At 47.0% G+C, this 18,245-nt stretch overlaps 1 protein-coding gene across 4 annotated transcripts in view; it reads right to left on the bottom strand.

Moving 5' to 3' along the window:
* EPRS (glutamyl-prolyl-tRNA synthetase) overlaps positions 1–18,245 on the bottom strand; it is a 250,216-nt gene that overhangs the window by 189,616 nt on the left and 42,355 nt on the right. For all 4 annotated transcript variants that reach the window (XM_029593176.1, XM_029593177.1, XM_029593178.1 and 1 more), the window contains exon 7: positions 8,926–9,052. In XM_029593176.1, the coding sequence (XP_029449036.1) occupies positions 8,926–9,052 (127 nt within the window). The remainder of the gene's footprint in view (positions 1–8,925; positions 9,053–18,245) is intronic.

Raw genomic sequence — 18,245 nt, 5'->3', positions numbered from 1 at the left:
AAAAAAAAAAAAAATCTAATTTGACTGACAGGACTTTCCCATGGTGAATCCATGCTGCATCGGGTTCAGCAATCCACCAGATTGTAGATAGTTCACTATTGTTTCCTTCAACAACGTCTCCATTAATTTTCTCACCACATGAGGCGAGGCTAATCAGCCTGTAGTTTCCTGCCTTCTCTCTGCTTCCAATCTTGTGAAGCAAGACCACAACTGCTCTTCTCCAATTTCCAGCACAACTCCCATTTCCATGAATCTATTGAAAATGTCTTTCAGTGCACCTGCCAGTACACTTCAGTATCCTGGGGTGTCTCAATAGTGGACAAGGTCCCATGGCCTTGTCCACTTTCAGTTTTCCTAGCTCTTCCCATACATTCTCTTCCTTAAATGGTGTTTCGTCTACCCTACCCCCATCTACAGTCTTGTTAAACAGTAACGGTCCTTCTCCAGGGTCTTCTTTAGTGAACACCAAACCAAAGTATTTGTTTAATATTTCTGCCATTTCTTCATCTCTCTACACATTGCACCTTGTCACCTTTCAAATTTACTATACCTTTTTGGACCTTCCTTCTCTCTTTTATAATATTTGAAAAATATTTTGCCACCTCGCTTTACCTCTTTGGCAATCCTTTCTTCCACTTGACTTTTTGCTTTCCTGATTTCTTCCTTCATCTCCCTCAATTTCACCAGGTATTCTTCCCTGTCTTCTTTTTGGGATCTTTTATACTTCCTGAATGCTGTTTTTTCAGCAAACTCCTTTGAGAATCAGACTGGTTTCTTTTTCCTCTTACTCCTTACTTTTCTAACATAGATTTGTTTCCTTTGTACTGGTTCCTTTTAATGTGGCCCACTGTTCTACCTCATCCATTTTTTCCCAATCTTCTAGGTCTTCCTCCAGGTACATCCCCATTTTGACAAAGGCCATATTATTTGAAATTCAAATCCTGGGTCTGTGTGAATTCTCTGTATCTTATTTGCAGTATCAAACCATAACATCTGATTATCACTGGTGATCAGGTGGCACCTACCTGGACATTATCCCCATTAGTGAGGTATTACACCCTCCTGAGTGGGGGTTCCATTACCATTTGTTTGAGCAGAGCTCCTTGAAGGGCATCCACTCTCTCTCTCTCTTGTAGATTCTTCAGAAGGGATACTCCATCCACATCCAGCAGATTACAATCTCCAAAGAACAATACTCCTTTCTTTCCCAACCTTTGGTTGTCTTCAACCAGATCTCTGTCCAGTTTTGTTTGAGTCTGAGGCCTGTAGACCACACCAGTAAAAAATGGCGGCACATCTTTTTTAGGATGATCCGAAATGCTTTTCTATCCCACTTCCCTTGCAATTCGTTTGCTTGGATATTGTTTTCGACATAAAAAGCTACTCCTTCACTGTCCTCTCTGTGCTTCCTTAACAAGTTATAGCCCAGGATGCCATATCGCTATCATGATAATCAATGGACACTGTTGTTATGGCGATATGGTTCAAGTCCGCCTCCACAATTAGGGCCCATTATTTTGGCCTCTGATCCAGGCTGATGTTTCCTGCTTTCCAGTTTGTGTACAGGAGGGAGTATTTTTTGGCTGTAGACAGCTACAGGTAATCCCTTAAGTAGGGAGGTGCTCAGACAGCATGGGAAGTTGTGTGCTGCCTGTAAAGACAGACTTAAAAATCCTTTTGTAGGACAAAGCCCTGAAAGACATGTCAAAGGACTGATACCTCTCCAGAATTCTGCAAGAGCCTCTATAAGGGAAGGCCATGAAGGCTGATTTGATAAAAGAGGCTGGAAGTTTGTTCCCATGCACCCAATCTTGCAACAGTTTATTTCGTAGCAGAGGAATGAACTAGAGCAGTGATTTTGAAAGTGTGGTCCCAGGATGCTGGGTGGGAGAGGTTAGTCTTCCATATTTTATTTTTCTACATTAGAGTCCTTCTTTGGTGCTAGCCCAACCCACCTGCCATGGAAGAGAAGCTTGGAGCCACTGCTGAAAGAGCAGTTGATCTGTGTCACTAAGCAAAGAAGGAGCAGGAAACAGCAACTTTTGACCACAATCAGAACAGCAGTAGCGATGGAGTGGTGACCATCTACTTTATAAGTCACAGGTATACTGCAGAGATGAGAAAAGCAGCTGGAGAGGGGAAGACAACCATGATGGATGGGGGGGCGAAAGGGAAGAAATGGTGAAAAGAAGAGGTGATGAAAAATCCAGGTTAAAAGGGAGAGACCACTCCATGTTTTCTGGTGCACATAGTAGTGATAGGTGTTGGTACTCCTTACACGTATGTAGGTGCCAACAAGCTAAACTGAAAATATTAGGAGGGTGCAAGCAAGGGCATGACTGCTGCAGTCCTGAACAGAGGAAAAATTGTTCTTACCTGCTAATTTTCGTTCCTGTAGTACCACGGATCAGTCCAGACTCCTGGGCTTTGCCTCCCCTCCAGCAGATGGAGAGAGAAGTTTTAACAGACTCCATCCTATACTCCAGAGTTGCCACAGAGTGTCAGTATTACACTGTACCCTAGCAGAAAGATTGAAGCATAACTTCCACATAAACAACCTCCAATGAATGAAACCATGCCCATACTCTTTTCCTGAAAAGGGGGGCATTCTGTAAACTTGTAGTAATATGACTAATTACCGGCCGAGTGGACTCTCCGTTTTCCCATGGGCGGGACTCTGGACTGATCCATGGTACTACAGGAATGAAAATTAGCAGGTAAGAACCAATTTTCCTTTCCCTGTACGTACCCGGATCAGTCCAGACTCCTGGGATGTACCAAAGCTTCCCTAACCAGGGTGGGACAGAGTCCCACTCGGAGTACACTGGCCCTGAAGGAACTGGGCTCAGGGGCCCAGACATCTAGAGGATAATGCCTGGCAAAAGTGTGTGTAAACATCCAGGTAGCCGCCCCACAAATTTCCTGCAGCGACACCTGTTGACATTCCGCCTACGAGGCCGCTTGCGATCGAGTAGAACGAGCTTTAAGACCAAATGGAATCGGACGGCCCTGAACAAGGTAAGCCAAAATAGCTTCCTTTAGCCAGCGTGCGATAGTGGCCCTTGAAGCTTTATGACCCCTCCTGGGTCCATTCCACAGAATGAACATATGGTCCGAAAGACGGAAACTGTTTGTGACCTCCAAGTAACGCAACACCACCCTCTTTACGTCCAACTTCCTTAAATCCCTAGACTCTTGAGTAGAAGAAATCCAGACCCGTGAAAGAAGGGAGCTCCACTGATTGATTCAAATGAAAGGAGGACACCACTTTTGGGAGAAAGGAGGGAACTGTCCTTAAGGAGACTCCTGCTTCAGAAATCTATTATAAGAAGGGCTCCCTGCAAGATAAGGCCTGAAGCTCGGAAACACACCTTGCTGAGGAGACAAACCACATGAAAAACGATCTTCAATGTCAGATTCTTCAGGGTCGCTCATTTCAATGGCTCAAAAGGAGCATTATTATTTATTTATTTAACATTTTTATATACCGACCTTCATGAAAGAAATTCATATCAGATCGGTTTACAAATAACATGGGGGAATAACAAAGTCAAAACCATATAACAAGAGATGAAAGTTACATATAACAAGGGGTATTAACCTGGAGGGCTAGGATAGCCGGAGCGATAGTAAGGCATAACTGAATAAAATTAGATAATACAATAATATGAAGAGGAGAGACATAAGTGTATTGACTACACTTGTAGGAGTGTTTAGTAAGGAAACAGTGTCTGAACTAGTGAGGAATTGCTGGTTCTGTAGGCTAGGGGAAGGCTTGGATGAAGAGCCATGTCTTAAGTTTTTTACGGAAGGTAAGCGGGCATGGTTCTAATCTGAACCATTACAAAGGGTGCGGAGACCCAGATTGAGCTTCCACGAAGGACAGGGGTTCCAGACAGTAGGACACAAATGCTTAGCCCCTCTCAGAAAATGAGCCACATCCGGATGAGATGCTAGCGCAACCCCCTGCACCTTTCCACGAAAATAACCAAGGGCTGCCACCTGAACTCATAGGGAATTAAATGCCAGCCCCCTTGGCTAATCCAGCCTGTAAAAAATCTAGAACATCTGGAATTGAAGCCCTGGACAGCTGCACTTTGTGGTCTAGACACCAGGATTCAAACACTCCCCAAACTCTAACATATGCCATGGAGGTAGAAGTTTTAAGGGAATGTAAGAGCATAGCAATAACTGCATGTGAGTAACCCTTACTCCTTAATGGTTGCCTTTCAAAAGCCATGCCGCTAGACAAAAGAGATCTACCTCTTTGAAACAAATGGGGCTTTGTTGCAGGAGATTTGGAGATGGTCAAAATCTCAGTGGACAGTCCACTGCTAGATTCAGAAGGTCAGCAAACCATGAACGCCTCGGCTACTCCGGAGCCACGAGCATCACCTTGCCCAGATGAGCTTCGATGCAGCGCAGAACATTTCCAACCAACAGCCACGGCGGAAAGACGTACAACAGAATGTCCTTTGGCCAGGGAAGGGCTAGAGCATCTACCTCCTCTGCTCCTGGTTCCCGCAGACTGAAAAATCGAGGAGCCTTGGCATTGCGGCACATCGCCATGAGATCCATGGAGGGCATGGTCCAGCGTGTGCACAGAAGACGAAAGGCCTCTTCGGAGAGTTCCCACTTCCCCGGGGTCCAACTGGTGGCGGGTGAGAAATCGGCTTGCACATTGTCCACCCCGGCAATGTGAGAGGCCGCAATCTTGTAGAGGTGTTGCTCCTCCCAGTTGATTAAAAGCTGAGCTTCTGCCGCCACCGGATGACTTCTGGTTCCCGGTGGCGGCAGATTGATGTAATCCACCGTCGTCGCTTTGTCGGAGGAGAGTTCCCTCACTGATAGTCCCTCTACTAAAGGAAGGAGGGCCAGCAGCGCCAACCGAAATGCTTTGGTTTCCAACCGATTGATCGACCAGGAGGATTCCGTTCTTGTCTATTGGACTTGCACTGCCGTTCCTTGACAAACCGCTCCCCACCTGGAGAGGCTGGCATCAGTGGTTATCACTATCCAGGAGGGAATTTCCTAATTCACCCCCGGCCGTAAATTGTCTGGACACAGCTACCAAAGAAGACTGTACCGTGCCGAATCAGTCAGTGGGAGGAGAAGATGAAACTGTTTGGAGTGGATTTCACCAGGAGAACAAGGATGACTGAAGAGGACGCATATGAGCAAAGGCCCAAGGCACCAGTTCGAGAGTGGAAGCCATCGAACCAAGGACCTGCAAATAATCCCAGACCTTGGGACGAGGCATGGATCGCAAGGACTCCACCTGAGTGAGAAGCTTGGACAATCTTTCCTCTGTAAGAAAAACCTTCCCCAAGATAGTGTCGAACTGAGCACCCAAAAACTCCCAAGGACTGGGAGGGAACCAGGTGACTTATCGGGGTTGACCACCCAACCCAATGAGCTCAACATCTGTAGCATCCTCTGCACAGCTGTTCTGCAAAGGTGCTCTGATTTCGCTTGAATCAGCCAATCATCCAGGTAGGGTTGTACCAGAATCCCCCCCTTTTGCAGGGCTGCTGCCACAACCACCATCACCTTGGTGAAGACTCTGGGCGCCGTCGCCAGACCGAACAGTAGAGCACAAAATTGAAAATGATGCCCCAGGATCGCAAACCGCAAATATTTCTGATGATCGGGGCATATAGGAATGCGCAAGTAAGATTCTGTCAGATCCAGAGACGCTAGAAATTCCCCTTTGTGTACAGAATATCACCGAGCGAAGAGTTTCCAACCGAATATGAGGCACCTTTAGAATCAGATTGACTCTAAGTCTAGGATGGGACGGAAGGTACCCTCCTTCTTGGACACCACGAAGTAGATGGAGTAGCGCTCTCACCTGAGCTCTCCTGCGGGTACCAGAACTATGGCACCTAGGTCCTGAAACCGCCGCAGAGTGTATTATACCACCCGGCATTTTTGGTGGTACCCGCATGGGGAAACCATGTACTGCTCATGGATCGGCCGATCAAGATCTAACGCATAGCCGTGTTCTACTATACTGAGGACCCACTGATCTGAGGTTAAGTTGGTCCACTCTTCTAGAAAAAAAAAGGATAACCTCCCCCCTATTCTTGGGACGGAAGAGTGGACCGGCCTCGCTTCATTGCGCTGACTTGGGACCCCCATGAGATTGTGGGGCTCCATCTCTGGCAGGCCAGCGTCCTCGAAAGGACTGATTCCAAGAAGATTGGAGGCCGGGTCCCTGTCGAAAGGACGAACCGGCGGACTGTGAAGAGCGAAACCGGTAATTTCCCCGAAATCTCACCCATTGAGGAAAGGATCCTCTCATCCTGGGTCTATCCTCCGGCAACCTATGAACTTTATTCTCTCCCAGAGAGTTTATCATGTCCTCTAATTGTTGCCCGAAAAGCAGCTTACCCTTGAAGGGTAAGGAACCCAGTTGAGCCTCAGACAAAACATCCGCAGCCCAGTGTCTAAGCCAGAGGAGCCTGCGGGCGGACATGGACGAGACCATAATCCTGCCAGAAGTCCGTAACAGATCATAAAGTGCGTCAGCACTGTAAGCTACTGCCGCCTCCAGGCACCCCGCTTACACTGCCTCACTCGCAGAAAGGGATGCTGATGCTTGCGCTTGCAAATCCTGCACCCAGCTGAGACTGGCTCGTAGTGTGAAACTGCTGCACATAGTGGCCCAGACCCCTAGGGCGGAAACCTCAAAAATCTTTTCAAGTTGCAACTCCAATTTGTGATCCTGCAAATCCCTTCAGGGCAGTGGCTCCTGTTACCGGGATGGTGGTTTTCTTGGTCACTGCCAAGACTGCGGCGTCCACCTTAGGGGCCTTAAGGGAGTCCAGCGCTTTCTCCGGAAGCATGTATAACTTGTCCATAGCCCGACTTACCTTTAAACCAAGGTGCAGAGTGTCCCACTCAAACAAAAGATCCGTAACTGACATATGAAACGGAAAGGATCGAGCTGGACCCCCTGAGCCCCACCATCACCGGATCCATAGTCCCAAACCGTGAGTCCTCCAGAGGAACCTCAATGCCCAGCTCCTCCAGAATGGCCTGGATAAGTGGACCTAGTTCATCCCTTCTGAACAGGCGGACTACTTTGGGATCATTGTCCTCCAGTAGAGGCGCGCCCACTGGCTTGGCCAGCTGGAGCTGATAATCCTGATCAGCATCCAGTTCCTCACCAGGGGCTTGCGGAGGAGACTCCCCTTCATCCGCATCTCAAAAAAGATATAGTTGTGATGGAGAAGGTACAGAGAAGGGCAACCAAAATGATAAAGGGGATGGAACAGCTCCCCTATGAGGAAAGGCTGAAGAGGTTAGGGCTTTTCAGCTTTGAGAAGAGACGGCTGAGGGGGGATATGATAGAGGTCTTTAAGATCATGAGAGGTCTTGAACGAATAGATGTGACTCGGTTATTTTCACTTTCGAATAATAGAAGGACTAGGGGGCATTCCATGAAGTTAGCAAGTAGCACATTTAAGACTAATCGGAGAAAATTCTTTTTCACTCAACGCACAATAAAGCTCTGGAATTTGTTGCCAGAGGAGGTGGTTAGTGCAGTTAGTGTAGCTGGGTTCAAAAAAGGTTTGGATAAGTTATTGGAGAAGTCCATTAATGGCTATTAATCAATTATACTTAGGGAATAGACACTGCTATTAATTGCATCAGTAGCATGGGATCTTCTTAGTGTTTGGGTAATTGCCAGGTTCTTGTGGCCTGGTTTTGGCCTCTGTTGGAAACAGGATGCTGGGCTTGATGGACCCTTGGTCTGACCCAGCATGGCAATTTCTTATGTTCTTATCTGATCTGTCCACCGGATCGGAAAGGGATCGGAAAGGGACCGGAGAGGGCGTTTGGCCTTGGGGGCTTCTATGACTTGGTACACTTGTGGAGTCATGAGGCTCCTGTCCCAGCCCCCAGCGATGCTGGGACCTCACGGGGGTACCTTAGTACCCTGGCTCTTTGCTGCTTTCCGTGCTTTGAAGTCTTTATGCAGCAACAAAACAAAATTGGAGGGGAACGAGGAAGATTCATCCAAGTCTTTCCCTGGTTCCTCCTCTGAGGAAGAGATCTGAGCTGCCTGTAAGTCACTCCCTCCCCCACCAAGGGGCAGCGGGGCATGGCGAAAGAGGTGGGGGGGAGCTCCCCTCCCACAGGGCAGCCTTGTTCTGTTCCCTGAACGTTCGCAGTAAGGCTTCAGTACCTGCGCTGAGAAGAAAAGGGTCCTGAGGCTGCTGCAGCAATTCTGCTCTCCCAGGATCCCTGTGTGCTCTAGAGCTGCTGCGATGCAATTTCGCCGGAATCGGCTTCCCCGAAGAGCCTTCCCCTCCAGACAAGCACCCGGTACAAACTCCGGCTCCCAGGCCACACACCAAACCCAGACTAAAGGTTTTGCACCTCCACCATCTGCTGGAGACAGAGAAATACTGACAGATTCTAGGTGGCACCTCAGGGGTATAGGACGGAATCCGTTAAAACTTCTCTGTCTCCATCTACTGGAGGGGAGGCAAAACCCAGGAGTCTGGACTGATCCGGGTACATACAGGGAACCTTATTTTGCTACTGGCACCTTCTTGCAGGCTAAGTAGCATGGAAAACACTACTCAAGACATTTCACGTGCTGCCAAAGACCCCACCATCTCTGCGACATACCACAGCTGCCCCCATCTATCTACCGCTTGCAGACCTTTAATCGCGTTTGGCACAATATGGCCTCACTGGTGTGGAGCTATGTATTAATATCCACCCTTCTCAAGAGTCTCTTCTCCATGTAAAAGGTTAGGACTTAGCCTGCCTTTGTTTCCCCTGCAGGACTTGGGTTCATTGTTTCTTCTATTCCTATCCTAACATATCTAGGTTTTGCCTGAGCAGTAAATCAAGTACACTCTCCTTGCTAAAGGAAAATAACTTTTCCTGAAAAAGCACTTCACTCACCTTTTCAAAATCTTCCTTCTCCTTTTCAGGGTTTGTGTCATCGAATCGCATAATGAGTTTCCCTTTGAAGTTAACCTGGTAGTGCTGGTTTAGAAGAGCAGCTTTCGCGTGGCCAATGTGCAAGTAACTAAAATAAAAACGAACACAAAAAGACAAATTTCAAAAGGATCTTTTTTGTTATGTAACCTAGATAGGAAAATTGGTTCTTACTTGCTAATTTTCATTCCTGTAATACCAAGGATCGGTCCAGACTGCTGGGTTATGTCTCCCTTCCAGCAAATGGAGCCAGAGAAAAGCTGAAAAGCACCCCCTAGATATACTGGTGTGCCACCTGCGACCCTTCAGTATAATCAATATCAAAGCAAAATGAAGTAAATTTAATAACCAATGACTAGATCAAGGGAAAAAAACCTTCCCTATTTATTTAGTTTTGTGAAACAATAACCAACGAAAACTATATATAGTGCTCTTGCGAGACTTCGAAGATGCCAAAACCTGTAATCGAAAACCAGAAAACAAGCTGAGCGGACTCTCCTGGTCAATATATCTCTGGGCGGGCTTCTGGACTGATCCTTAGTACTACAGGAATGAAAATTAGTAGGTAAGAACCAATTTTCCTTTCCCTGTACGTACCAGGATCAGTCCAGACTGCTCTAAATGAGGTGGGACCTCGAGAGTCCCGCTCTAAGCACACTGCTGCCAAAGGAATTCACATCCGGAGCTCGGATGTCCAAATGGCAATGCTTAGCAAACATGTGCAAAGACTTCCAAGTAGCTGCGCTGCAGATTTCTTGAGGTGATACACATTGGCTCTCTGCCCATGACGCCGCTTGCGATCTGATAGAATGCGCCTTAAGACCATTTGGCACTTGTCGCCCGTGACAAACATACGTTGAATCAATAGCGTCCTTTAGCCATCGGGCAATGGTAGTCTTAGAAGCCTTACACCCTTTCTTTGGACCGCTCCATAAGACAAAAAGATGAATCAGACAGTCGAAAGGCCTTAGTCACCTCCAAATACTGCAGGAGAATCCGTCGTTCGCCCAACTTCCTCATATCCTGGCCCTGAGGAGAACTCTTATCCATCTCCGGAAAGGCTGGTAACGGAACAGTCTGGTTGACGTGAAACGCAGAGACCACCTTTGGCAGAAAAGAAGGCACAGTCCGAAGCGAAATTCCAGAATCCAATATTCGTAAGAACGGTTCTCTACATGACAACGCCTGAAGTTCCGAAACGCGTCTGGCCGAACAGATAGGCACGAGAAACACTGTTGTAAGAGTTAAATCCTTCAATGTAGACAACTTGATAGGCTCAAAAGGAGAACCGCAAAGTCCACGGAGCACCAAATTCAAACTCCATGAAGTTTAGCTCCCCTCAAAAAACGAGCAACATCCGGATGTCACCACATAAGCAGCCTAATGCCACCGGGACCCGGAGTGAACTGTATGCCAAACCTTTCTTCAAGCCGTCCTGTAAGAAGGCAAGAATGTGTACTATTGTGGCCTGCCGTGGGGACACCTTCAACCCACTGCACCAGGAATCCAACACTTTCCACACCCGAACATAGGGGAGAGAAGTAGATGCCTTTCGTGCGCGCAGAAGGGTGGTAATCACCGCCTCTGGATAGCCTTTCTTTCTCAATTGCCTCCTCTCAGATGCCAAGACGCTAGACAAAAGCGATCCGCCTGATTGAAATATACTGGACCCTGTCGCAGTAAATTCGGTAGGTGACCCAGACACAAAGGGCCCTCTACTGCTAGGTCGATCAGAACTGCGACCTACGGCCTTCTCGGCCATGCCGAAACCACGAGAGTAACCAGTCCCCAGTGGGATTCTATTCGCCTTAAAACCTTTCCCTTCAATGGCCAAGGAGGAAACACAGAGGAGAATAAGAACATAAGAACATGCCATACTGGGTCAGACCAAGGGTCTATCAAGCCCAGCATTCTGTTTCCAACAGTGGCCAATCCAGGCAATAAGATCCTGGCAAGTACCCAAAAACTAAGTCTATTCCATGTTACCATTGCTAGTAATAGCAGTGGCTATTTTCTAAGTCAATTTAACTAATAGCAGGTAATGGACTTCTCCTCCAAGAACTTATCCAATCCTTTTTTAAACACAGCTATACTAACTGCACTAACCACATCCTCTGGCAACAAATTCCAGAGTTTAATTGTGCATTGAGTAAAAAAGAACTTTCTCCGATTAGTTTTAAATGTGCCACATGCTAACTTCATGGACTGCCCCCCAGTCTATTACCCGAAAGAGTAAATAACCGATTCACATCTACCCGTTCTAGACCTCTCATGATTTTAAACACCTCTATCATACCCCCCCTCAGCCGTCTCTTCTCCAAGCTGAAAAGTCCTAACCTCTTTAGTCTTTCCTCATAGGGGAGCTGTTCCATTCCCCTTACTTTGGTAGCCCTTCTCTGTACCTTCTCCATCGCAATTATATCTTTTTGGAGATGTGGTGACCAGAATTGTACACAGTATTCAAGGTGCGGTCTCACCATGGAGCGATACAGAAGCATTATGACATTTTACGCAGCACACTGAACCCACGATTTCAATGTGTTATCCACTATGAAGCCTAGATCTCTTTCTTGGGTTGTAGCACCTAATATGGAACCTAACATTGTGTAACTATAGCATGGGTTATTTTTCCCTATCTGCATCACCTTGCACTTATCCATATTAAATTTCATCTGCCATTTTGATGCCCAATTTTCCAGTCTCACAAGGTCTTCCTGCAATTTATCACAATCTGCTTGCGATTTATTTATTTTTCTATACTGACATTCAATTGGTATATCACATCGGTTTACATCTAACAATATGTCTAAGGCGAACCTTGTAATGACATAGTACATTATAACAGTTTAACTGAGAACTGGTTATGTTACAATAACGGTTTTCTACAATTATAACTACTATATTTAACTACTCTGAACAATTTTGTATCATCTGAAAATTTGATTATCTCACTCATATTTCTTTCCAGATCATTTATAACTATATTGAAAAGTAAGGGTCCCAATACAGATCCCTGAGGCACTCCACTGCGAAAATTGTCCATTTAATCCTTCTCTCTGTTTCCTGTCTTTTAGCCAGTTTGCAATCCATGAAAGGACATCGCCACCTATCCCATGACTTTTTACTTTTCCTAGAAGCCTCTCATGAGGAACTTTGTCAAACGCCTTCTGAAAATCCAAGTATACTACATCTACCGGTTCACCTTTATCCACATGTTTATTAACTCCTTCAAAAAAGTAAAGCAGATTTGTGAGGCAAGACTTGCCCTGGGTAATGTCATGCTGACTTTGTTCCATTAAACCATGTCTTTCTATATGTTCTGTGATTTTGATGTTTAGAACACTTTCCACTATTTTTCCTGGCACTGAAGTCAGGCTAACCGGTCTGTAGTTTCCCAGATCACCCCTGGAGCCCTTTTTAAATATTGGGGTTACATTTGCTATCCTCCAGTCTTCAGGTACAATGGATGATTTTAATGATAGGTTACAAATTTTTACTAATAGGTCTGAAATTTCATTTTTTAGTTCCTTCAGAACTTTGGGGTGTATACCATCCGGTCCAGGTGATTTACTACTCTTCAGTTTGTCAATCAGGTCTACCATATCTTCTAGGTTCACCTGGATGCCATGGAAGAACCAGGGCATCCACCCCTTCTGATCCATGCTCCCTTCTGCGACTGAAGAAACGAGCCACTTTGGCATTCAGCGAAGTCGCTATCAAGTCCAGCCGATGTTGCCGGGATCTAGCCGCTGTCGGCTGAAGAAGTCCTCCTGGACATTGTCTACTCTGGCTATATGAGATGCCGCTATGCGGGTCAGATTGCATTCCGCCCAGGCCATTAACTTGTCCGCCTCTAAGGCTACCGGCCAACTCTTTGTACCCCCTTAATGGTTTATGTAAGCCACGGTGGCTGCATTGAAGGATAGAATCCACACCGCCCGGTGCCGGACAAGCGGGAGAAATTTGTGCAGCACTAGTCGAACTGCCCTGGTTTCCAACTGATTTATGGACCACTTGGCCTGCTAAGGTGTCCACTGACCTTGTGCCGAGCAGGACGGACAGACCACCCCCCAACCGGTCAGGCTGGCATCCGTTGTCACAATTAACCACTGGGGACTTTCCACGTCCACACCATGAAGCAAGTGATCGGGATCAATCACCCATCTAGGCTGGCCCTGGTCGGATCCAGTAACGGCAAGGGCAGGTAGAACTCTTCCGACTTGGGATCCCAACAGGAAAGCAATGCCCTCTGCAAAGGTCTCATATGAGCAAAGGCCCAAGGAACCAATTCCAGGGTAGACGCCATAGAACCAAGAACTTGTAAATAGTCCCACACCTTGGGCAAAGGAAGGATAAACAGACATCGAACTTGAGCCATTAACTTTTTCATCCTCACAGAGGCAGGGAAACCTCACCCTCAGATGTGTCAAAATGTGCTCCGAGAAATTCCAAGTGCTCCCGGAAATTCCAACATCTGGGACGTAGCCATCTGGCTCTTGGCGTAATTGACGTAATTGACGACCCAGCCTAGCGAATGTAGACTGTGCAACACCGACTGCACAGCAACCTTGCAAGGCTATTTCGATTTCGCTCAAATGAGCCAGTCATCCAGGCAGGGATGAACTAATATCCCAACGTGCTGAAAGCATGCTGTGACTACCACCATCACCCGAAGAGAGGGCCAGCAATGTTTCATAGGGTAGATTTAGTCGGAGCTCCTTGCGTAGAGGAGTCCAGAGTTGGTCTCCGGTCTGGAAAGGAATGAGACCAGGACTGCGACCCTGAAGAGGGAATCCTGTGAGGCACCGGTCTAGTCTGAATACCACGCCGTTGCCCTCTGAACCGGGCTGCGTAGTGTTGGAGATTCTGGCAGTCCAAAAAACATCATCCGGCAATTTATGTACCTTATCCACCCCAAGTGATTTAATGATATGGTCCAACTCGTCTGGGGCAGACCCATCAACGTCTCCGTCTCCATCCCCAAGGAGAAGGTCCTGCGACCCAGGGTCCGGCGGATGAGGAGCTAATGACCCCAAGGAATTAACAACTGTCCGCCCTGACTATCCCCTAGAGGGATTCAACACCACTAATGACCTGGGGACCTTCGCTGATATAGGTCCCTCATCCTGCCATTCAGCCTCCGCTTCTTAAAAAAAGCTTTGGGCATTAAAAACACAAACTTAGAAGAAAAAAAAAAACTTGCTGTCTCTTTAAAACTAGAAGAAAAACCTGCTGTTTCTTTAAGGCCCCCCCTAGGGGGGCTGCATCGAGGGGGGGGGGGGGAGAGGCAGGCTCTAGGTCAGCCAGTGGCACAGGCTTAAATTAAGTGTAATGAAAGTACAAAATCAGTAGCAAAGTAAGAAGGGGCTTTCCCTGAAATTGGAGGAGAGGGGATATTGTCCTAAGGGTCCAGGATCAAATCTGGAGAGCCCACGGGGCGCAGCCGGAGGGGATTGATGAACTACAGAATCCCTTCCCCCGTCCGGCAAGGAAACAGGCTCAATTTGTGCAGCAGGCCGGCTCTCCACATGTGGATACAAAATGGCGATCGAGGCATCAGGAGGGAGGGAGAGGAGTTGCTGCTCCTTCTGTGCCCGGCTGCTGCGAGGGGAGAGAGAAAATTGCTCTCCGCTCCTTCCCCTGTAAGCTGCCGGTCCTTGTACAGGGTGTATTGATTAATAAAAAGTAAAAATCTTTCCTCTTCTTTTTTTTTTTCTCTTCCCCAGACAGCTTAAAGTGACAGAGGAATTTTACTTCTCTGACAGTAAGACCAGTGACAAGAGACCTGAGACAGGAAGGTTTACAGGGGTCTTAAGTGACAGAGGAACCCGAGGCATGAGACTTCCCAAGGGTCTTAAGTGACAGAGGAATTTTACTTCTCTGACCAGAGGCCTGAAACTTAACAGGGGTCTCCACTGGAAAGGACTGGACCACTCCTCCACCTGCACCCAGCTCCTCTTCTCCCCCCCCCCCCATGGGGAAGGCAAAAAAGCCGCCTTTCCCGCAGCTCGAGGGGATCCTGAGGCGCTAGATCCGAAGGCATGGAGGGCATGCGAAACCACCCCCCCCCCCCTCCTGGTCAGGAACAGAGTGGGGGAGCCGAGGCCCAGCTTTCCCCCGAGTGCAGCCGGTCTAAATTGTTTAGCCGGGGCAGGATACTGTGCGTTCCAGTCAGCCTCAGCTTGCATATATACGTCATGTAGTAGAAAGAAAAAATTGGGACGAAAATGAGTGCTGCCTACAGAAGTTAACCCCCCCCCCCCCCAGGCCAAAACGGGGGAGGGTCTGCATCTGGCTGCTAATCGCGGGGCCGTTGAGGGTTCAAAGACAGCAGGGAGAGAGAAGGGAGATCTCCTCCGTCTGAGCCTTGTTCAGCTTCAAGAACCCGGAGCAGGCAAGATGGCCACTGCACCAGCGCCATGCGGGGACGGGACAGGCCTCTGCCTGCGAGCTGCCTGATCGCTCCTCGAGCCGCGCGGCAGGGAAAAAAACCTCGCCAAGAAATCGGCCTCTGCAAAGGTCCCCCCCCCCGTCCCCGGGGACACAACAGGAGCAGAGACCTTCGTGAAGAAGCCACAAAGACTTCTCCCCCCCAAGTCCCGCAACACGACCCACACAGCATTAAAAGCGCGCGAAAAAACGAAAACAGCTGGGTGAAGTAATCTACCCCCTCCGGAGGCCCGGGAGAAAAGGTCTGAATACCCTTTTAAATGTGCCCTTTTTTGAAATAGTTCTTTTCTTTTTCTTTTTTTTTTTTCATCAGCCATCAAACAGGGGAAACACCTCCCTGATACCTTAGCACAAGCTAGCACCCACCAGAGGAATTTTATCATCTCTGGGCTTGTATAGAAGGGGGAGAGTGACCGGCCCACCTGTAAATATTCCCCCCAGCTCACCGGGTAGGGACACAATCTCCAGGTAAAAAGGCATTAGGGCACTGCCCTGCCTAGCCTGCCCTTCAGGACGCTATCAGAACACTTACCTTTCCTGATAGTATTTATTATTTATATAGATATCTTTTTTTTTTTTTTCCTTCAAATCAAGCAGGTCTAAGGGATATCTCAAATGCCAAACCTTTAACAATGTACAGATTATCACGGAATTTGACAACGAACAGGACCGCAGATTATGCTTTCAGTCATCTGCTGGAGCCAGAGAAATACTGAAGGATCGCAGGTGGCACACCGGTATATCTAGGGAGTGCTTTTCAGCTTTTCTCTGGCTCCATCTGCTGGAAGGGAGACATAACCCAGCAGTCTGGACTGATCCTGGTACGTACAGGGAACAGTGGTTCTCAAGCAGTGTGTTGGGACACACTGGTGTGTCACCAAAAATTTGACGTAGCAAGCCTATGCTTTCTATAACAGCTACGTGTTTGCTGCTTGAGGAGAGTGCAGAGTAAGGAGCTGTACTTAAAATTTCATATCACCGCTCCCTGTTGCTGCTTTTCCCTTAACCTTGGCAATCACGTCCTCCACCAGTCCAAGCCAGAAATGTTGCAGGCATACTGTATCCAACCCTGCCATTCCACCATCCCTCCCCTTCCCCCCGCTTCTTGGCATTTCAGTTTTTCCTCGGTATGCTTGTTTATAATTCATGGTCTTTTATTCTGTATTAGATAAGTCAGTCTGCACTCTGCATGTTTGAAAGAGCTGAGTGATTCTGACTAGAATATAGATTCTATGTAGGACTCTAGAGCAGTCTGGCTTGCTTTGTTTTTCCATCAGTATGTATATTGTGTTCTATATTTGCAGTGTTGCTTTTTCATAGGTAAAGGTTGTTGCTGTTCGAGTCCTGGGTGTTAGTACTCTTATGGTATGACTGGTATGCTATATAATTTCTAAATGTCTTTTTAGCAAGTTATGATGTTATTTCACAAAGTGGCTGGCAGGGAAGGAATTTTGAAGTAATATTAATCCCTAGGAAGTCCCAAACTATGGAACACCCTCCCAACCAAACTCAGAACTCAGCATAATTTAAAAACCTTCAAAAAAGAACTAAAAACCTGGATGTTTATCAAAGCCTATCAAAGCACCCAATGACTCTCAGATATTACTTCACTCCGACTGGACCTATGCAAACATGTGGAACCAACTCAAACACGTAATACAAACATAACAGAAATCACATAGCTTGAAATACGATTTACGTTTAGAATGCCTACACAGAATATGTTATGTTGACAATCACATGAATCTTTTGAAACTCTGTTAAACATCGAAACTTTGTAAAACGTTGTGATGGCGAAACCGAACGACAGTATATAAAACTCGACAAATAAATAAATAAATGAGGGGATATCAGAATTTGACTATATTTTTTGTATGATGAGTTGAAAGGGGAAATTTCCTAACTCTGCTCTGTATAAAACTCCAGAAAAGGTCAGAACTTTGAGGCTGACAATGAAATGCATGAGAGTTTGTCTCTATTGAAAAACTATATGCTGCATATGCATATCAGTCCTAGATTTCTCACTGATGCAGTAAGATTAAAATTTGTGAAAAAAAATTAAAATGGAATGATATTTTACAAGCAGTTAGCTAAAATATTCTTTAATTTTAGTTTCTCCCGCATCATTTTCAACAAAAGGATTTTTTTTTTTTTAGTACAGCTGTTAAATGTAGTGTGCAATGTGTCACACACGTGAGCATCATCTATTAGGTATGTCATGACGGAAAAAAGGTTGAGAACCACTGAAGTAAGTGATACCCACTGAAAATTCAGAGGGTATGTCAGGACTTTCTCTCCCAAGGTTGACTCCAGCATTTTCTGCCACTCCTCCTCAACCAGACCCTAAGCACTCTATCCTCTCCACTCCTCCCAAGCTCAAACCCAGCACGCAACATCTCTCCCGGCCCCAGTATTCTTTCCCCGCCCCCCCCAGCACTCTCTGACCTTGCTCCCTAGCCCGATCTGGCACTCTCCTCCTCCCTCCTTAGCCTAACCCCAGCATTCTCCACCCCCTCCCTTCCCAGCCAGTTCCAGCACTCATTGACTTCCACTCCCCAGCACTCTCCAATTCCCCATCCTTCATCACCCGCCCACCCAGCTTGACTTCAGCACAGTTGTACCTACCACTTTCCTCTCCCCTCTCCAGCCTTACCTCAGTACTCTCTGCAGCCCCATCCTAGCCTGACCCCAGCCATTTCCTCCAACCCTCATCTGGACCCTGAGCAAACTCAATATCTATAAAAAGGTCTGGCCTCCACAACCTCTGCTAGAAGGCCATTTCAGACCATGTTACCTTCAACTTTGATTCTTGCAGTGTTTCATCTAACTTCCAA

This window comes from Rhinatrema bivittatum, chromosome 3 (assembly GCF_901001135.1).
Source record: "Rhinatrema bivittatum chromosome 3, aRhiBiv1.1, whole genome shotgun sequence".
Classification (NCBI taxonomy): domain Eukaryota; kingdom Metazoa; phylum Chordata; class Amphibia; order Gymnophiona; family Rhinatrematidae; genus Rhinatrema; species Rhinatrema bivittatum.
This window is presented reverse-complemented; position numbering and strand designations above follow the sequence as displayed.